This window comes from Schistocerca piceifrons, chromosome 7 (assembly GCF_021461385.2).
Source record: "Schistocerca piceifrons isolate TAMUIC-IGC-003096 chromosome 7, iqSchPice1.1, whole genome shotgun sequence".
In the NCBI taxonomy this organism is placed as follows: Eukaryota; Metazoa; Arthropoda; class Insecta; order Orthoptera; family Acrididae; genus Schistocerca; species Schistocerca piceifrons.
The window spans coordinates 447,932,575-447,955,518 of record NC_060144.1 but is presented as its reverse complement, the minus strand read 5'-3'; the positions used below and the strand labels follow the sequence as shown (position 1 = coordinate 447,955,518).

At 41.4% G+C, this 22,944-nt stretch overlaps 1 protein-coding gene across 1 annotated transcript in view; it reads left to right on the top strand.

Annotated features, from left to right (window-relative positions):
- Positions 1–22,944, top strand: part of LOC124709003 (UDP-glycosyltransferase UGT5-like) — a 115,925-nt gene that overhangs the window by 53,035 nt on the left and 39,946 nt on the right. Inside the window, exon 3 of the mRNA XM_047240636.1 lies at positions 10,607–10,811. Within this exon, the coding sequence (XP_047096592.1) occupies positions 10,607–10,811 (205 nt within the window). The remainder of the gene's footprint in view (positions 1–10,606; positions 10,812–22,944) is intronic.

The window sequence follows — 22,944 nt, the reverse complement described above, 5'->3', positions numbered from 1 at the left end:
AATTTATCATTGTAAGTTTTATCACAAGTTTTTAAAAATAGAAATCTGTGATTTTATGCCCTAGGTAGGGGAGGGGTGGTGTGGGGGGTGGGGGAGACTGTGTGAAGAGGTGCGTTCCGACACCTAAAAGTTGAGAAATTAAACTCTGTGTTATTATACCGTCTTCTGCAAAGTTGAGGGAAGTAAGAAGAAGAGTTGGGAATGCAAAAAAAAAGTGTGTGAAATCTTATGGGAATTAACTGCTAAGGTCATCAGTCCCTAAGCTTACACAATACTTGACCTAAATTATCCTAAGGACAAACACACCCACCCATGCCCGAGGGAGGACTCGAACCTTCGCCGGGATCAACCGCACAATCCATGACTGCAGTGCCTTAGACATGGGAATGCAGATTTTGTGGTCTCCGTGGTGATAACTTCAACAACCAAATACTCGCACAACGCAGAAAAGATGCGTATTCTGAACTAGAGTTGTCCTGTTATGATGACTAATCTGTAATTTATATAACGTTAAACGCGTTTTCAGGAGATAACTATTCCGATGTCCAGGTTGACTAGGTGGTGTATACCTTCAGACATACGTGACATATGACGTCTGTCAAGGCGGAGCAAGGAGATATAAATGCCACAGAGATCGCAGCTGTGGCCAGAAGCCGTCAAACTACTGCAGACACGAGGTCGACGACCGTTGTTGTCATCACCATTGCCAGCACACACACGCCTTCTGTTTCGCTGCTGTTACACCATACACGAAACAGGTGACAGGCTTTTACGTCACAACATAGCAATTATTTTTCTCTCGTTAAGGGATAGGCCGTTCTTTGATGATTGTGTTATAACGGAGGCGCTCTTCTGTTGTGTTCGCTGTATTTTCTACTACTATTATACAACATTACGTGGGAGCTTTTCCTTGGTATGTTGCAACATGGAGTTTCTCTTACATTCCTTGCCTTTTTCATTGGGGCTTTCTGAGTTTCAGTTCGTTTAAACTGGTAAGGAGAAAGCATCTCTACTGATTTAGTTTTACCCCTCATTGTGTCCCCATTTGAGGGCGTTGCTGCTTAAGCTGTATTACTCAGGCTGTGTCGTAATTATATGTGGATTAGCTGCTGTAACGGATGTTATCTATAATGCAGTGTGGTTCGTGCAGTTTTGTCGACTGACTCGCCTTCGAATGCTCCGAGCGCGTACGTGCTCTGCGGAACTGAAGTCGTGCCTGTCCGCCGATTGCGCGGCGTACGTGAGTATGGCCCGTTAAAAACAAATGTTTTTTTAAGACAAACACGCTTTTGCAGGTCTGTGTTTAACTTTCACGCTCCGTTTGAAACCAAGAATGTATAGTTACCGAGCACTTCTCGACAACGTTGTTGTTGGTTTCAGCATATAGCAAAACGGAAGAACTGATTTGGTAAGCTGACAATTCCAGTACAGTGTGTTAACTGTAAGACGGCAGAGTTGTGAGGGGAGTGCGGGGAGAGGAAGAAGCAAGCATTGGCTGGCGTGGGAAGTGGACCCGGCGGAGGGGAGGGGGGGGGGGGGAGAGACAAGGCACGCCTACCAGTTGTAGTGCTGGCACCACTACAAATTGCACGTCATATTTAATTTACACGAAAGCAGACGAAAAGCTTGGAAGTTGTTGGCGACTCCCGAGATGGGCCAGCAACTACTCATTTTGATAATGTTTTCGCACAACTGCACAATAAAAACACGCAGAACAGTACAGCGCAAAACAATAACGAAGCAGACGACAATGGCTACCTTGTACAACACAGTCAGCCACGTAATGTTGGCAGCAGTCGAAACTGCGTGCCTACCGAAGCCTCCCGACGTTTACCGACTTCTACCGACTCAGGACTAGGGAGAGGTCTGCCATCTAAAAGTTTACACACTGTAACTTGAATATTCGGGTAATTCTCTTACCGAGCACTGTGTGGTAGCGGTGACATCTCTTATATTTCCATCGCAATGTTTCAGTGTTCCCGGACGTTTTGACAATTTTACTAGAGATTACAGTTTCTTGTATCTCATGACAGTGAAAGTTGCATGCTCATTCGGCAGTTTTGTTTCTTGCCATTATATATTACTTTTAGCAGATCGCGACAGTTATCTTTGCAATACTTCATGCGTTTCTACTATAGTCAGCATCTTTAAGAAACCATTTTGAGCAGTCACTGAGGCGGTTTCGCATCTTTGAGCAGACAGTTTGTCTTTCGACCAGTCGAAAGCCATCACAGAAAACCAAAATATCAAAAGCGCAAAGACAATGTTAACAATACGGGAAACGGAGGTCAACAGCAGCGCTCCAAGCGGCCTGGCAGTGAACTTCGAATTCGGAAAAATGTGGGGCGATGATCTGTATTTTAGCTTTTCGAAATACGAGTGCTAAAATATTTTTCATTTATACTTTATGGGTGACTCTGGTGGTCAGGTGGTAAAGTGTATTTATTTGTAAAGCTCAACATTGCAATTTCGACCGTGTGGCTGTTATCAAATGGAAATTATGTTCCTGATTATGGTCTTATAGTTTGTATTACACTATTTGAACTGCACTGTAAATGTGTTGCTCGTATTAGGCTTAATTTTCGCTCTCATCCGTAATACTGGGTGGGGCAGATGATTCCATATTTGTGTCATGTGAAAAAGAAGCTGGTGCCGTCGCATGGTAGTCTGTGGACTCATGTCTATTTGTTACTGATTACCAGTCCGTGAGTGAGCTGCTTGATTTATATGCATTGCAAGTAATTGCTAATCATCTACGTTATTGGTATGCCCCATCCCTTTTTTGTACTCTTGCGTCGAAAGTTTCATTGGCTTCTGCTAAAATGTAGTGTTTGTGGTACCTGTTAGTAACGTGTGAAAACATTTGCGTACCTACCGTAGCATTTACAGAGAAGAATGCTCTAGACTACAAACCGTACTCATCTATATGTACATCCATGCTCTGTGATACGTGCCACTCAGAGGCAAGAAGCAACACCGTTCAAAGCAGAATTACATACTCATTTCGTGACAAGATGTAATAAAGTTGAATCCAATATCAATACTGTCTCCATTAAATGCGAGAAAGTACAGAAAACGGATGTAAACAAAAATGAAGTAGGATAAAAGTAATATATTTAATGCGCATTTAACTCGTACAGTTCATACGCAGATTCGTAAACATTAACAATTACACAAAAGCCCACACAACACCATGCAAAGTAACGAGCTTGTGTTTTAAATCGAACAAAACCAAATATAGCATCATTTACCTAACCAAGTATTACGGATGTTAGCAGAACTCAATCAGAATACGAGCAACATATGTGGTGACAGCTTCTGTAAGTTCTGTTAACTACAAAACGAAAACAAAAACGGAACACTAAAAATCAGCCAATATGAAAGCGAGATGATGGACTGACAAACCCACACCGCGCTCCAAGTGGCCTAGCAGTGAACCAAGGTCGTGTTACCCCAAGTTTATGTGAGATTCAACCCCATGAAAGCCACAACGGTTTAGACACCACAAATCGGCGTTTTTTGAAAGAGCTTTCGTCGTTCTATTCCTGTGTTCCAACCTGGGAGGAAAACTCATTTTTGAAGACGATCAGTGCTGGTGTGGATTCAACAATGATTATAGGAGTGGGTGAGATAATTTCAATTCTTTGCTGCGGTAAAGTGTAGGCGAAGTTATTAGGTTATTTACAGAACTGCTCGTAAATTTCAGCACTGTTTGCTCAAGATTACTCTGCGTGTAAGCATGCGACAGAATTTATACTCCGTTAAAATGGAAACTTTTAAGGCTGCTCAAACCTGATTCAATGGGAGTTAAGTATAGTGACAAACATTACTTTTTAGTCCGTCTGGCTGTAAGATTCAAGGTATCAGCTTCTCCTAAATTATGAAAGAGTTATTGCTTTGTTTAAAGTCGTGTACTGGGAACATAATACCCCGATTAGTCTTTGTGAAATTGAATTTTATACCTGCTGCTTCGAGGATCAATGTTGGCTTGTAAACCAATTCCTTTCGTTTGGTAACAATTATTAACCAACTTCCAACTGAATTATTTCGATCCAAAGCGAGTCATTCTTTGTTACTTATGTACGAAAGTGCCACGTTGCATGGCAGTCATCTTGTGTTTTATGGATTTGACCAATAGTGTAAATGCATCGTAAACAACACACGGAGCTGCAGTCACAGAACATTAGCGGTGAGTAACTTCTCTTTCCATGCTATTACTTTACAAATGCAGACAAGACAGGTCGATCCGAGTAAGCTGGTGCAGTGGTTAGCACACTGGACTCATATTCGGGAGGACGACGGTTCAAATCCGCCTCCAGAAATCCAGATTTAGGTTTTCCGTGATTTTCCTAAACAGTTCCAGGCAAATGCCGGCATAGTTCCTTTGACAGGGCAAGGTTGATTTCCTTCCCCAACCTTGACATAATCCGAGCTTGTGCTTCGTCTCCAATGACCTCGATGTCGACGGGACATCAAACCCAGTCTTCCTTCCTTTGAGGTAGATCGATGAATGCTGACTCGATGGTCGTTGCTTGCTAAATGTGCTGCGAGTTGATCTAGCAAATTACTGTGATGTTAGGTGGCAATGATATAAATTACATGTTGATTCTGATGGCTCGCCTATTCCTTTGAACTTAAAGTCAGGCCGGCCGAAGTGGCCGAGCAGTTCTCGGCGCTACAGTCTGGAACCGCGCTACCGCTTCGGTAGCAGGTTCGAATCCTGCCTCGGGCATGGATGTGTGTGATGTCCTTAGGTTAGTTAGGTTTAAGTAGTTCTAAGTTCTAGGGGACTGATGACCACAGCGGTTAAGTCCCATAGTGCTCAGAGCCATTTGAACCATTTTTGAAATTAAAGTCAATGATTGCAAAACCGAGGAAACGTCCTTCTAAGCAGAACTGAAAAGTATAAGCAGAAAGCTAAAACTTGCTTAGTCCTAATCACTTTCTTGATGAAAATTACTCACTGCTTAGTATTCAAATAGTAGCTTTACAAACCTACTTTTCAGCTGCGCACGTTTATGAAAGCGTGCGTGTGACTTTCCGTTAAACATTACGAGCCAGAGTGCGTTTCCAAATTGTTTTCTGGGACATAAGATTTATACTTATTGCAGAGCATGAGGGTAGGTTCTGGCTGTGAGGCACGAAAAATAACTGAAGTCTAGATTTTTGTTCTTCATAGAGGGATTGTTTTTATTAAAATGAGGGTTTTCCCACTTTACTATGCGCATATTCGTGTTCGAAAAAATTTATTTTTTCTTATAAAAAATTAAAAATGCAGCGGCAGACTATGTCAAAGTATGCGCCTCGCGGCACGTTCTTGTTTGCGCGAAGCGTTGTACAGACTCGTGGCTATTTCTGAAACCCGTAAGAAATATAAAATTCGTAAATCAAAATGAATCGGGGATGGCAGTTATTTTGACACACTGTCAACACGAATTTAGAAAACATCGTTCTTGTGAAACTCAACTAGCGTTTTACACACACGAAGTGTTGAGTGCTGTCGACAAGGGATTTAAAACTGATTTCGTATTTCTAGATTTCCAATAGGATTTTGACACTGCATCACGCAAGCGGCTTGTAATGAAGTTGCGAACATATGGAATATCATCTCAGTTGTGTGACTGGATTCGTGATTTCCTGTCGTAGTGATCACACAGTTCGTAGTAATTGACGCAAAGTCATCGAGTAAGACAGAAGTGATCTCTGGCGTGCCCCAAGGTAATGTTATAGACCCTCTGTTGTTCCTTATCTATATAAACGATTTAGGAGACAATGTGAGTAGCCGTCTTAGGTTTTTTGCTGATGATGCTGTCGTTTATCTTCTAGGAAAATCGTCAGAAGATCAAAAGAAACTGCAAAAATATTTAGAAAATGTATCTAAATGGTGTTGACCCTAAATAGAGAAAAGTGTTGTGTCATCAACACGAGTGCTAAAAGGAATCCGTTAAACTTCGGTTACACGATAAATCACTCTAATCTAAAGGCCGTTAATTCAACTAAATACCTACGTATTACAGCTACGAACAATTTAAATTGGAAAGAACACATAGAAAATGTCGTGGGGAATGAAAACCATAGACTGCGTTTTATTGGCAGGGCATTTAGTAAATGTAACAGATGTAACTAAAGAGCCTGCCTACAAGAGGCTTGTCCGTCCTCTTTTGGAGAACTGCTGCAAGGTCTGGGATCCTTACCACACAGGATTCACGGAGTACATTGAGAAAGTTCAAAGAAGGTCAGCATATTTTGTATCATCGCGAAATAGGGGAGACAGTATCACAGACATGATATAGGATTTGGGATGGACACCATTAAAATAAAGGCGTTTGTCGTTGCGGCGGATTCTTCTCATGAAATTTCAATCACCAAATTTCTCCTCAAATTGAAAAATTATTTTGTTGACGCCGACCTACATAGGGAGAAACGATAATCATAATAAGATATGGGAAATCAAAGCTCGCACTGAAAGATATAGGTGTTCGTTCTTTCCGCGCGCTGTTCGAGAGTGGAATAATACTGTGTAGGTGGTTCGATGAACCCACTGCCAGTCACTTAGGTGTGATTTACAGAGTATCTATGTAGATGTAGATGAACATGTCAATTTCTTGGCATGTTTTTCTAAGTTCAAATGTTTAAAAAAATATTTAAAATTCGAATACCAAAAAACCTCTCGGTAAGGCTCCCTACATTTAATTATCTTTCATGAAAAAAATCAATGGAATCGGTTAATCTGTCGAAGCTCTAGAGCACTTCTCGAGCTGAAAAATGTTGTTTCGAGAAAAGTAAGTGTAAGTACTAACTAGTAGTACAAAAAAGAAACAGTACTTACATATCACGTATAAAACTAAATACCAAGCGATAAAGCTTTAGTCACAAAATTTTTAAAACAGAATATATTTAAGGCAAGCCATAATGGGCTGCGCACACGCGCCGAGCTACGATAGCATCAGACCAAGACACCCTCGTTAGTAAGCAATTGCGGGCAGGTGAACATTACACCAAGGGTGCCAAGCCGCAAATACAAACAAGCTAGTTAACATTCAAAATAAGGACAGAGGAATGTTACAATGAACATTACTTTGTGCATGAAGTAAAAGGCAATAATTTTATCTGACAGCAGCAGACACGCTAACAACATGAGAGATCATAAATACAGTTTAAATGCTTAAAACGCCGTTTTAGAAATACAAAGGGAAAAAAAATGTTCAAATGTGTGTGAAGCCTTATGGGACTTAACTTCGAAGGTCATCAGTCCCTAAGCTTACACGCTACTTACCCTAAATTATCGTAGGGACAAACACACACACACACACACACACACACACACACACACACACACGCCCATGCCCGAGGGAGGACTCGAACCTCCGCCGGGACCAGCCGCACAGTCTATGACTGCAGCCCCTTAGACCGCTCTGCTAATCCCGCGCGGCAAATACAAAGGGAGATGAGTAACTTAGAGAGCAGCAAAATGGTATAACATGAAATGCAGTTAATTTAAACCATTTAATAAACAAAAGAATTATGAGTCGACATGGGTAGAAAAAATATTTCGGTAACTGAACGAGGGAACACGAAATCATATATCAAGTAACGGCTTTATACCATTGAAGAAGCTTTTATTATTTAATTATAGCTGCTTTTTAAGAATGAGGCCATCATTACGAGAAAGATGTTTAGAAATTTGTAATTCTTTGAGAATATCTAATCTAGGGCCTTTCTTCTCAATGTGGAAAATGTTGATATTGTGAACAGCTTTGGGCACGTGACCTGTAATCAGAAGGTGGTCGTCAAAAGGCGAATTCTGGGTGCTAGTGCCATTTTTTCTTAAAAGATGTGCTTAGTATCTGACTGTAAAGGCACGTCTTGTTTGTCCTATGTATTAAGAAGAGGAAGTGTCGCGAACAATCTTATAGACACCAGAGTTTTTCAAAGGGGAACAAGACGATTTTAAATTATGAATAATTTTTTTTCAAGCTATTATTGGTTGAAGAGCCGACATTAAGTTGTATTTATTACGAAGAAGTCGCTGAATCTGATAGGAGATGGGCTCCAAGAAAGGAAGGGGAAAAGAAACTTTTCGTTTAGTTGGACTCAATTATAGAGATGTCGAGTGTAGTAACTCTTTCAACAGTTTGCTTTTTAAGGATGTCGTCAATTATGGCAGGTCCGTATTCATTATTAACTGCTCTCGTTTTGATCAAATTAATTTCTTCCTCGAATTTTTCTTTCGAGAGTGGAATAGAAGTAGCTCTGTGAATAATAGACTGAAAGAAACCGTTTCTGTGAGATGTGGGTGTTTGTAAGACACAGGTACGATCTGATCGGTATATGTTTCTTTACGAAAAGCATTAAATGAGATTTTATTTTCTTCTACAGTTAGCGTCAGGTCAAGAAAGTTAAATTGGTGTGCCTTGTTTTCAAGTGCACTGGTGAAGGATATTTTCTCGCTAAGTTCATTAAAGAGATTGAAAATACGGGAAATGCTGTCAACAAGTCCTTTGTAGATGACTAAACTATCATCGACATATCTGAAAAAAGAGGGAATGCCCAGCGCTTAAGCTGAGAAACAGCTGAAGAACTTTTCTTTCAGAAAGTTAATGATACCAGCCAACGTATTTCCCGTAGCGAGATCATCGGATTGCTGACACAATTGTTCATTAAGTTCAAAGTAGTTGTTTTTGACTACGACTGTGGTTATATTCATAAAAGCAGTGATTTTTACATTTGAAAGTTATTTTTTGAAATTACATAAATTTTTTTCTACGATCGTAAGCCTTTCTTGCTCGTGTAAAGATTTTTGATGTCTAGTGAAAACAACTCGGTATCTGGGCTGCGTTCTAAATCTTTTATTTTATCGTCTAAGGCGTGACTATTGGGGATGGAATAATTTCTCTGGAAGACGAATGATTTTTTTCAGAGTTTCATGCAGTAATTTGGCTAAATCATGGTACGCGCTGTTCATGCTATTAGAAATCGGGCGTAACGGATGGTTAGGCTTGTGAATTTTGAATTGTAGGAGTCTTTTGACAGGAAAGTAAACTGTGGTGTTGTCCAAAGAATAATGTCGCAGGTTGCAGTTGGTACTTCATGACGGATCTATAGGCTAAAGACAGATGCTGCCAGACGCAGCCACGAATGAGAGTAATCGCGAAGACATGTGAAAGACGTTCCATACGCCGCCGCTGGCTGAAGACTATACGTAAGTCAGAGCGCAGTGAAGACTACATCAACACATCTCAGATCCAGAAGCTCATGTATGTTAGTCAGAACTGTGTGCCAAATTTTAACGTTAATTGTACATTCATGGATAACTGTTCTGTAGCACTAATCAAGTTACTGCAGGTTATAAACAGTATTCTTGTACTCGGCGACATTAAGAAATATTTATTTTTATTTAAGTGGACCTGGAAGCATCTAAGATAAGTATTAGAGATCAAAGTGTTTGTGGTAACCACTCGACCTCCTCCTGAAGTAAATCTAGATTTGCTACGATACATAAAAGAAATGACCAGCAGTGGTACGTGTTACCGTCCACAATGCATGCATGGTAGCTTGCGGAGTATGTATTTAGCTGTGGATTACCCATAACGTACAGACACAAAACACAGTGGAAGACTACTTATAATTTTATAGATAAGACATTTAAAATATAGTGATTACATGGTCTGGGTGAAAGGAATGAAAGAGGAAGGTATCTGGTAGAATATTGTGAACAGTATAATTTAATCATTTTTTATCAATTTGTTTAGGAATCATGTAAGAAGGGTAGACACATGGAAAAGACGTGGGGACACTGAAAGGTTTCAGATTGATTGTATAATAGCGAAGTAGAGCTTTCGAAACGATATTTTAAACTGTAAGACATTTCCATTGCCAGATTTATGCTCTTATTGTAATTTACTGGTTATTGTCGGCAGATTAAAATGGAAGACATAGCAAAAACTCAGGAAATTAAGGAGATGGGACTTGGATAGCTTGTAGAAACCAGATGTTGTTTGTGAGTTTCCGATGGAGCATCAAGCGATGGTTGACTAGACCAGGGGATAGAAATACATTAGAAGACGAATATCTACGTGTATTTCATATTGTTGTTGGCCTCAAAGATAGATGGATCAAGTCATACCTTTTTGTTGCCAAATGGAAGAACATTATGAGATAACTAATTGTTTATAAATAAAGATATCGTTACTTAACATGATGCTGTGAAAGTAAAATATATGAAAATCACTAGCAAGTTTAACTTAGAACAGCAAGTAGACTCAAATCTAGATATTTACGTTTCGAAGGCAATTGTCTTAGCAACAATACTATCAAAGTACTCCTCATGATTAAGCTAATAACGTCAATATGACAGTGCCTTTCTTCTACTATTCCAGATTTCACTGACCTTCCGTCCCTTTGCTAGTTTAATATATGAGAAAAAATGATTGTCAAAGAGTCGAAATGCTTTATGCCGTAGCTATTTATAGATTGAATCTATCCTTCTGCAGCAAGGTGTAACTTTGCATGAAACGATGACAGAATGGCATGCTAAGAGCTGAGTTTCAGTATTTAATTGCCACAGAAACATTGTCTCGGCGTAGAACTTTGACTGTGTTTGCAGGTTCGCTGCCGACACGCTCGCCATGAGGACTGCTGTGGCTCTGTTCCTGGTTCTGACTGTGGCGGCTAGAGTGACTCATTCCGCCAGGATTCTAGGTGTCATCCCGACGCCCTCCATCAGCCACCAGCTGCCTTTCAGACTCATAGTGCTCGAACTCATCAGGAGAGGGCATCAGGTGACACTCATAACAACAGACCCGATAAGAGTAAGTCGATATCATCATCATCGTCAGCCAATTCATTCACTTGATGATATGTCCTCAGCATGCAATGTGGACCCCATCCGGTACTTCGATTTATGCCGATCTTCAGCTTACTGTTACCAATTGTATCCATCTGTCTTGAGTGAATCTCTGTTCCATTTCTCTGATGATCTTCCCCTTAGTCTTTTTTGGTAAACTGGTCTCTAATCTAGTATTTGTTTTGACCATCTACTCTCATTTCCCTAAATACATGACCAGGCCACTGCCATTTCTAGGCATTTACTCTTTCCATTATGTTACTGACCTTTCTTGTACATCTGATATCTACTGCTTCCTTTCTGTCGTTCTTTGTGTGACCAAATACTAATCTTCTTACATTTCCTTGAGCAATTGTGAGTTTTCTAACAATGAGCTCGTTTAGTGCTCGTGTCTTGCCGCCGTAAGCTGTTATTGGTCGAAAACTGTTAACATAGCTCAGTCGACATGTTAAACTTGTAATATGGATGGTATCCTCCGTAAGCTTGCCAGCCTAATTTAATATTTCACAATATTTCTGGTTTTAACTCTAGGTTCGTACGAATGGCGCACAAAATGTGTCACGATTTTGTTTTAAAAGCTTTACTGTCAAGACAAATTCAAAGGAACATGTACTGTCATGGAAAACACTTTGTGGAGGATTGCTGTAACTCAGCACATGTCCGTATGCCCACCAGTTTGATTCCTAGTTTCGTTAGTTCGAAGAGTGATGTTAGCAATAACTCTACGGCACATGACTTCCGTGACTTCACTGCAAGCTTGAAGAATAAGGCGCTGAGGTCTATGTGGACTGCCGGGAAAATTATTTGCTTTGGTTGCCCCAAACAAAGAGGTCATATGGGTTGAGGTCTGGACTATCGGGGGGACAAAATTGTCCATCAATGACACGACCTGGAAATCTGAGTGAAATGACCCGCAAATCGAAACGCTCGTGTAAGAAATTCAAATCCATTTGCTGTGTTCCAGTGTATCTGATGACTGCCTGCCTGGAGGTATTGCAGGCCAGTCACGGAGGCCACGCCTGCCGGTCGAATGGGTCCCGCGGGACTGCACTATGCTCCCCCCCCCCCTCTCCCTTTTTCGAGGGTCTTAGCCTGAAGGCCAGCCTTGTCGGATAGTGTCACTAGAGCAGTGAAACAGGCATCACGAATGTAACAGTGAAGGTTATGAATGTCACAGTGGCAAGAGCGAATTATTCAATTCCACAACGAATATTTATTTACAATTTGTGTGGGTGTACAGAATCTGCTAGTACTATTCGGAGATTGCTGAACAGAAGTTTCCGGGTGTTCAAGTTCTGAGTGGTGATGCAGTTCACAAATTAGTGAATAAATTTTGTGAAACAGGAAGTATTCAAGACAATAGCCTAAACGACAACTTACAGTGCTCACAAAGGCTTGACTCGACATTGCACATCGCCTGGAAAATTCGCCTAAAACTCTCTTAGACGTCTTTTGCAGTGAACTCAAACATCATGCACCTCTGTACAAAGAGGTATTAGCTGCTTGTGCTAAGGCCCGATAGAGCATGAGCAGTACAAGAACTTTGACCTGGTGATTCTGCACACAGGTTTAAGTTTTGTGAATGGGTTTTAAAACAAGTGCACGATGGTGAAATCGACCGTTACCTCATTCTGTTTTCAGATGAGGCTTGATTCCATTTACTGGGTATTTTAATTCCCAAAACTATCGACATTGGAGTGCAGATAGACCTATTGTGCTTCATGAGGAATCCCTTGATGATGAGAAAATAGCGGTGTGATGATGATGATGAAGTCCCATACTCCTCGACAGAGTGTAGGGGAACGATGCGGGGAACCCACACCACCGTACTAGGCAAGATCCTAGTGGAGGTTGTTTGTAATTGCCTTCCGCCAACTGTAATGGGGATGAATGTGGTGTGCAGTTGATGGTGACAGAATAATAGGCCCAATTTTTTTTAATGACACAGTTACAAGTGAAAGATATGTGCAAAACATTTTGCGAGCGTTTTGCAATGAAGTGAGTGAAAGAGAACGAAGCTTTGCATTTCAACAGGATTCGATGAGGGCTCATATTGTGGCCAATGTTTCTGTGCTTCCAATTCACCATGTGTTCGATGAAAGAGTGATTAGTAACAATATCTGGCCCACTAGAAGCGGACGATTTTTATTTGTGGTGTGCACTGAAGGACAAAGTGTACACAACAAATCTTCACACGATAGAGGAGCTCAAGGATAATATCTAAGAATCAATTAATTCACTATCTCAGAGAGAATTACATGTGTGAATAATAATTTCTTGTGTGGATGTCAGAAATGCGTGAAAAATAATGGCAGGCAGTTGCAGCATCTTCTTGGGGGACACGGGTGAGTACAAAATTTATTTGATCATATTTTAAATGTAGTCATGTGGTACCGCAGCAGTAGACAGGCGACACGGCATCTGATCTCCAGGCAACGGAGCGCTCGCGCTGCTCTGCATCTACTGCGCCACACAGACGGTCATCAGATAAATGGAGCAAGCTCTACATAAGATGGCCATTTGACTAATGCAGGACTGCAGCTCCAAAGTGTACGAAGTCGCTATGTTGACTTGTTTTCCAGCAGTTTTGTTTGTGGTGTATAAAAGTGAATAAAGTCAGTATTATTGCTGTGTTTAGAATTGAATAATGCGACATGAAGTTGCTAATCAGCCAAGAGTATTTTTTACTTAAATTTAAAATGCATTAATTTTATAATATGTCGAATTTAGCAAATGGTGGCCAAGTTATAAGTTACTGTGTTGATTAAGGTACCGGTAAGATGATACAGGTTTTAAATAACCAAACAGAGCAGAAATCGTGGTCTTTCGTCGTCATATTGCATCGCCACGCGCTGCTTGGTGCCCAACAATTCGAAATTTAGATTACAGAACTATTCGTACCAGTGAACTTAAAATCACAGTTATATTATCAGTGACTGAAGATTTCTAGCAACGGTAAACTGGTTACTGTTTAAATACTTCTGTGCTGCAGATTTTTAAAATTATTTTATTGCTCCATTCCAAGCCCTAGTTCGCGCTTGTTATTGACTGCAAATGCTCTGCTTCCCCGTCAAAGTATTTATTGTATGCTATCTTGGCACTGTATTGCATTCAGTTAACAAATTTTATGTGAGACCACTATTCGAATAAATTTGTGTGTTTACTTGAATAAACAGATATTCCAAGAGTAACCCATCTATTATTGGCCACATTATCATGCTATAGGATTGTTTCGTGGTATTTATCCTTCAATGATTTATATTCATTATCATTTATTCCATTAATTCTTTGCTAAAATTTTTGCTAATTAATGTGCTTCGCGAGTGAACCATACTTATAAAAGGGCTTAAAGCAACAGTGCATGACTGAACCACTTTTGATTAAGCGAGCTACTCTGAAACTCTAGGTCGTGTACTTGCCTTAAATTGGTGAAGCTGATATAGTTGATCACGACAGCAATAAAACCTAACTGGCAGGCAGAGTTGCAAGGATCACCAACCTGTCGTTGAAGCAGGCGATTATATTCCTGACGCTTGAGTCAATATGTGTGACAGTAAGGTGATATCAAGTAAAGTCAAATTAGACGCACATTCGATTCTCAGAGTGGGAGCTGATTCAGTGTCACAATATCTCAAGTCTACAAAACGAGATAGCAGTAAATACCGTATGGAATAAAGAACTATAAGTTAATCCTTGATTAGGCCCAGCGGATCATGTTTGCTTCTGACTGCCAATTGCTTTTGCCGGACCTCCACAACTGTTGCACGAGGCATAGTGAATCCTACTACACTCTTCCAACCAAGGAAAAATGCTTGTAAGTACTGAGGACTGGACTCTATTGCACTGTTCAGAGGTTGAGGTAGAAGCTTATTACATGACATTTTCGCTCCTAGAAATACTGTACATACCCATATCCATTACTGAGAAATTATTTAGATTGTTACCAATGGTGGGAGACCATCATACAAGCACGTAACCTTAACACACAATATTTTGCGTGATACATACAGAGTGTTCCTGTAAGAGCATGCAAAAATGTAACAGTACATAGAGGATGATCCACTGAACAATTTGAGGTAGGGAACATGGGGTCGGAGAAGCCAGCTTAAGGAGATGCCAGGAAAAAAATCACATTACCGTCTACTTTTTTATTTACATTAGTTAATTGCAAATAATATCATTGACACAATGAATGTACAGTTTGTACCGTATCTTGTAAAATGTGCTGAAACTGATGGCCATTAACCTCAACGCAAGCATGACATCGGCGAGCAAGATTCTGATGCACCCTGACAAATATCCCTTGTGTGTTTCGAATCACATCACAGGCAGCTGCAATTCTGGCAACTAGTTCCATGTCTGATGTCTCATACACAAGTGACTCTAGATATCCCCATAGGAAATGATCAAGGGGATTCAGGTCAGGTGACCTCGCAGGCCATGGAATAGAATCACCTCTTCCAATTCAGCGAGCAGGAAATACTGTACCGGTACTGATCCATCGTATTGTACTGTACGTCTCTGAACAGCACTGATTAATGAATGGGTCTGTAGTTGATTAGTAGCACGTTCTGTCATGGGAAAATGGAAGTACGACTCAACAGAGTCATCTTATGGACAAGTAAAGTAAACAAAATCTGCATCATCAGCACTGTTTAATGAATGGGTCTGTAGTTGATTAGTAGCACGTTCTGTCATGGGAAAATGGAAGTATGACTCAACAGAGTCATCTTATGGACAAGTAAAGTAAACAAAACCTGCAACTCCTTGGTAATCAGGCTCGTCCGCCTCCTTTCCTTGCAGGAAATAAAGAAGGTATATATAAATAAACAGCACAGTTTGTGTAAACTTGTACCCACATTAGTTGTAAATAAGCTGGAAAACAGTAATATTAGACAAAGCGGTAGACAAGTTTACTTCCACATCTCCTTAATCTGGCTTCTCCGACTCCAGACTGCCTATCTCAAACTGTTCAGTGGAGCAATCTCTATGTCTTGTTACATCTGTGCACGCTCTTTTGGAAACACTGTGTATGTAGAGATAGTGGCCCCGAACGATGATATACCTGAGTGCAACTCGTTCTATGTTACTGTAAGCTAAGCCAAATAAAGTAGAATTATGGCCAGTAGGTCATATATTTTACAAATATAATATTCAATAATTTTTTAATGCTGGATAAAAACAGCCCACCCTTTGCACACATTCTATTGTAATGACCTGCATTCGATACCAACGAAGGGATCTTCAACTGAATAAGTTACAGGTGCTCATAATTTTTTAAAATAAAAACGGGAGAATAACAACCATTTAAAAAACCTTAAGCAATATTAGAAGTATTAAAAATAGCTAAAGTATTATTTACATTAAATAACGTTGCATGGAGATGTAACAAAAACATATGAGCTAATGTGCTCAATTCAGATAAGTAAAAGTTATCTTGTAAAGCCAACATTAAAAGCATGAGTGTAGCAAGCCTCCAGGACTGACATTAGACTGAAAGATTTGTCAACTGATTTTGCCGCTAAATGGAAACAGCACAGTTCAAACCACCTATGGGGCATGAAAAACACAGAGTGGCACACATTATGAAAACAGTTACTTTACGAATGGAAACAGTTATAAGAAGAGACCAAGTTTAACAACAGAAGTATAAAGATAGGTAATAAACGAAATAAACAGAAAATGCTGAAAAATGAAGCAGCAGTTATACGTGCCACCTGTCCAGTGCAGTCAACATTAAAGTGCTTCAAGTAACAGTATTAACATAGTAGGAGTAATAGCAACGGGATACCATAAAAACAGTTAAAAGAGGAGGAAAGTGATGTTTGAGAACTATGTGTAACGACCTACAACCAAAGAACGGCAGTATGTCAAATAGTATTAACATAGTAGGAGTAATAGCAACGGGATACCATAAAAACAGTTAAAAGAGGAGGAAAGTGATGTTTGAGAACTATGTGTAACGACCTACAGCCAAAGAACGGCAGTATATCAAATAGTTGCGAATAGCGGTTGAAGGCCTTTGAAGAAAGTTTCGTTATGCAGTTACAGCCATTAATTGAGACCGACTGTCAGTAACACACAGATGCTTAAAAGTTTCCAGTTCTACATGAAACCTATAACCTTTCCTTTCTTTATGGAAGATAGTAACCTCATCTACTCCCTTAAGTTTCTGGCCTGTAAAAAGCATGTGATCCGTGAAGGACGAATTATGCACATTGGTATTCTTTCTTTCTGATGAACGTTCCTTAAATCTGATACTGATGACTGTTCCAGTCTGTCTTATGTAACAAACTGGGCAAGTGTCACAGGTGACATTATAAACCCTTGAATTACACAAAGGAATATTCGAAGATGTCAAATTTTGAATTAGGTTTTTCTGCAAACTGCTATTTATGGAAAAATCAACTTTGCATCCATATCCTTTTTCTAGCAGACATGGAATTCTATAGAAAATAGTCCCTAAGAACAGTTTTGTGAAAATTCCTCATTGTCATTATTAGCAATATTGGCTAAAGTAGTAACTCTGTTGCTAGTTTTCTCTTCGAAAATGTTATAGGAAACGTATTAACTGCTATGGTTCTTATTAAATTAATTTTAACTTTACATTCTTTGGTTAGTCTTCAAGATTGTAGTATTCAATAATTATAGACTGCAGCAGCCAGCTGGTCAGTAAACGGAGAAGAGGTGCTTTCATTATTGAGTCGGTTAGTCTCCAAAGAATTCACATACTGTCTGAAACACCTGTATTACTTCCTGTTCCTGTAGAGTTGTGGGGGGGGGGGGGGGGAGTGTGGAAAGTGTCCCCATGCAATGCAAACTATATGCCCAATCCGACTGCGTCTCAATCTCTGCACGAATGGAGTTGCTGATGTGATAACTTTTGGAGACTGCCTGAACAATGCCGCTCGCATTGTTCCTAATTCGTCAGCTGGCACTATGGTCTGTCATCTTGGTTCATCAGTGGCTACCTGCTATTAGCTGTAGAAGATGGTAGATAGCATAGTGTAGTATCAGCAGGGTGCTGATAGAGTATCTCACAGTAACAGTAGCAGGACGTTATGGTTACTGGAGTGGTCTCCATGGGCGTGGACAATATGGAAGAGAAGAGCTTCCGTGTTTGGGTGTGCCAATGACCAGAACGCGAGTGAGTTTCCCGATTGGTTGGTGCACCAACGTGGACAGCCAATTTTGCCTCCCAAGAACGGTGTACCACACTCAGCCATGTAACACGAAGTACGAACTAGGCACGGCGGTTATCGCTGAAACAACCGGTTTTCGGTTATATCGGTGTTTTTGAGCTTAAGTTTAACCTCACTATGAAAGCGGCACGAAATAACCGGTTTTTGAAATAATCGATTTTCGTTATTTTATTACTACTATTTTACGTAAATAACGTGCACTGAACAAAGACTGAAAAATTCTAAGACATCTTCACACTTTTGCTTTCGAAGGTTCGAGATACGTAGAATGTTAATACAAAATAAAACAATGAAAGAAAAATTAGTCTGTTCACTGTTACCGACTTGTCTCGAAAGATAATGATTGAGTGACTAAACTATTTGGGCATTACGAACACTCAGCGCTAAAGCATAAAGACAACTCTATTTTTCTTGTTAAGTTATCCTTTTACAAGGGCTAGTTGCACCGTCTAATAGACCACATCACACGGCAACAGGTACATCACTGTCTCAGCAATAGTGTACTGATTCTTAAGTGTTCACTGCTCCTTTCTACCTATCGGTTTTTCCTATTGTCTTTGATAATCGAATATTTAAAAACAACGGAAAATTTGTCAATAAACATTAATCATCCAGAATGAAATTTTCACTGCAGCGGAGTGTTCGCTAACGTGAAGCTCTCTGAAAAATTAAAACTTCGTGCTGGACTGAGTATCGGATGTGTTACCTTTGCCTTTTGCAGACAAGTGCTCTACCCACTGAGCTACCCAAGCACGACTCACGACCCCTCCTCATACTTGTCCCCTACCATACGAACTTCACAGAAACTCTCCTCCAGAACTTGCAGGACTGGCACCATTGTGGAGAAACGGCTTAGCTACAACCTTGGAGAATGAAATCTTGATTCTTCAGCAGAATGTGCGCTGGTATAAAGCTTACTGGCAGATTAAAACCGTGTGCTGGACCGAAATTCGAATGTGGAGCCTTTGCCTTTTGCAAGTGCTCTAAAGATTGAGCTACCCAAGCTTGGCGCACGACCCTCCCTCATAGCTTCACTTCTGCCAATACCTTATCTCCGACCTTCCAAACTACACAGAAGGTCTCCTGCGAAAACTACAGGACGACTTCCGGCAGAAAGACAATTTTAAGCTTCCAGGGAGTTTCATGTCAGTGCACACTTCACTTCAGAGTGAAAATTTCATTCTGTTTACATCCCCCAGGCTGTGGTTAAACCTTGTCTCCACAACATCCTTTCTTCCACAAGTGCTAGCCCTGGTTCAAATAGGTCAAATGGTTCTAAGCACTACGGGACTTAACATCTGAGATCATCAGTCCCCTAGACTTAGAACTACTTAAACCTAACTAACCTAAGGACATCACACACACCCGTACCCGAGGCAGGATTCGAACCTGCGACCGCAGCAGCAGCGCGGTTCCAGACTGAAGTGCCTAGAACCGCTCGGCCACAACGCCCGGCCTGCTAGTCCTGCAAGTTTCACAGGAGAACTTCTGCGAAGTTTCGAAGGTAGGAGATGAGGTACCAGCGGACATAAAGCTGTGAGGACGAGTCGTCAGTCGCTCTTAGATAGCTCAGCTGGTACAGTTTGCCTTAGGCAGTGCAGTCGTGCAGATGTGCTGTTTGTGTCCTCAATGTGGAGCGAGCGCTCGTGTTGTTTACTCAGTAATCGGCCATTTCGTGTGCGCCGACCTAGGCATATAGTTGAATACAGAAAACAGAAGCTCAGATTTATGTTCCAAAACAATATGCACGACCAAAAGCACTTGAAGTAGAACGACTTTTGGAAGAAGAGATCAAAATCTCAGCAGCATACATTTATCCTTAATGAGTAGTATAGTATATGTAAAGATAATTAACAACGCAGCTTGGGAACAGATCCTTTGGGAAACGAAACAAGACCTTAATTTTTGCAACGCTGAGGCGACTTTTGGAAGTAGAGATCAAAATCTCAGCAGCATACATTTATCCTTAATGAGTAGTATAGTATATGTAAAGATAATTAACAACGCAGCTTGGGAACAGATCCTCTGGGAAACGAAACAAGAACTTAATTTTTGCCACGCTGAGGCCAATGAGGATACTATAGACGTCGATGGTGCTGGTTTGGGACTCCGCACAATCACCATATTTGTACTTCTATTGGACTCCCAGTAGAAGACGTCGAGTTGGCACTTTGCCTGTACGTCACAGTGCATAGTCATGTTAAGGAAATATGGACGCAATTCCGAACATATCCTGTCCTGAACGGAGTCCGACAGGTCTGAACTTGTTCTCACATATCTGTGTATTGAAGTGCCATCGTCATTTACCTCAGACAACCAAAATCCTGTTCTAGATGTGAGAAGGAGTGGCACCTCTGATCCGAATGCATCCAATGCTGGAAGACGCAGCTGCTGCTTACACACACGGCCGTGGCTTACGTTGCCACCCTCACGACTGCTGCCACTTCACCATAGCATCTGACACCCTCCTATGATGTAACACAGCATCCTCCGATGCAGTGGCAATATGAAACGTCCGTTATCCGTGTTGCAGACTCCACTCTGGCAGCACCGTCCCCAAAGACAGATGACAAGGTTCATGACGATTGAATGGTGATAGACTCACTGATCTTGCTAGCTGTGGCTTTTGTGCAAGAGCATCGTGAGTCAAGTCTTCACCTACCACAGATGGACACACCCAAAATCAACGATACCCTAAGCGCTGTAAGCAGAGGCGCAGAGCAACTTCAGAAAGACTTGGGATCATCTGCTGGAGGATGAGGTCTCCTTCTGCCACGATACGCTCCCATGGAGGCAGCCACCACTGGCTGCTGTCTGGGAACGCAGAATGGGAACGAGGAAATTATGTATTACCCACAGCTGAGCGATTAGCCATCAGTCTACGAGATGGGTACTGCCTCCACCCCCTCCCCGCACGCAACCATCTTGTGCCCTGAGGAGACGATGAAAGATGGTCTTGCTGTACGTTCAGCAACGTTGGAGGAGGACGTTACACTGTAGGGGCCCGTGCCAGTGGTGTGGGCACTTTAGGAACAGGTCCAGCCGAATTTGAAAAAAAATGCAGCTTGATGCTCAACAGACATTTCTGACCTAATGAGTTACGTAGCACCTGCAGTTCGATGACAGGTTCATCGTATCACTACAGTTAACCTCAATTTGACTGGAACAATGGTCAGGCTCCATATGCTGCAAATAGATGCTTCCGCTTTATTGCAAGAAGTTCCCATAGCTTCCCTTCATGACTTCTATGGTTATGTGACATGACATCGATGGATTGGACTGGCAGCAGTTCGTGATACTAGTGCAGGATGGTACTGAAATCGAAGATGTGACCTACCTCCCTACAGCTAGGAGGATGGCGATTGTGGCACTGGGCACACATATTATTAACGTTTACTTCCATCAGGAACCAACAAACGCTGCGAGAGATTTCAGTTCTACTTGGAGGAAATCATCTCTGTTTCTTGGCTGTTAGGATTAATATACTTCGGTGGCGATTTTAACAGTTTTTTCCACCGCAATAACTGGATCCATTATTTTTCGACTTGTCAAGAACTTCGGATACTGGTGCGGGACCTGCTTCTCATCGTTACTAAGGGGGAAGTACAAGGCGACCACCATGGACACACATATCTCACCAGTCACTGCCTTTCATCTTGATCGCATCTACGTTTCACACGATCTTGCTCCAGGAGTGTTGAACGCCGAGCGATGGCCACTTGCCTTCTCTGACTGTAGAGCCTTCATATGATATGTGTGGTCACCATGTGATCTGTAAGATGAACGCAACACATTCCAGGACCCAGAATTCCGTCAGATTATCACCGTCATATAGGCGGACCGCCAACGACGTCTTCATTGATAGTTCGACATTGGCAAGGTGGATGGAATATGCAAAACAGGCATTCTGGAGGATGCTAATACAATATGGAAAGGACGTAGTTGCATGGCATCGTCTTACTTTGTTGGGCTTTTATTACACGTTACTTCACGAACTAGAATCCCAACCGTTGTCACCAGACCGACAGATGGTAAGCCGCCGTATTAAATCCACAATATTTTCTCTTGCATGGCGAAAATTGGAAGAGGTTGTGTGGTCGCGGTGTCATGACCGACCGAGCGGCGAAACCCCATCTTTGGGCAACGTCGTGCTCGATAGCCGTTGACGCCAACAACAATCAATCATAGACCTCCCTTTATCGGATGGTCGATCCTTAGCGATCCAGGCGGCCATTGAGAAAACCACTGCAGACCATTATACGATTTTACCAGGAAAAGAATATATTGGTGGGGGATGATAACGACATTTTACAGCACATGTCACGCACGCTTAGCGTCACAGCAGCATCATCGCATTTAGCTGAGATTACGCAGGAGGACATAGAAAACGAGTTAGACAAGATGTCATGTTGGATCGCCATGCACCGACAGAGATGATGTCCCCCAGTTTCAGCCGCCTTCGTCGATGGACTACTCATTCCTATACACAGGTACTCAAGAGGACGAACGATCGAGGACTACCGCCTGATTACAATGTTAAATTCGGACTACAAGATCTTTGCTTGGCTTCTGGCGGCGCGAGTAAAGAGTGTACTACCACTAATCTTTTCAATGGAGCAAACGACACAGGGAGAAGAGACCAAGATGCAAACGGCCACGAGCGAATGTAGAAATTTGATACCTATCACCACATCCTATACCTTCTAGCTGCTGTGATCTTAACTGATTCAACCATGCTTTCGACAGAGTGCATCATAATTTTCTTACCTCAGTTCTGGCTTCTCACATGACTACTTCGACGTAGTTTTGCACCTTTCACAACATGGAGCATCATCCAATATACTGGTAAATGGACGTACAATGGGTCCCTTACAGACCTGGCGTCCGGTTCGATAA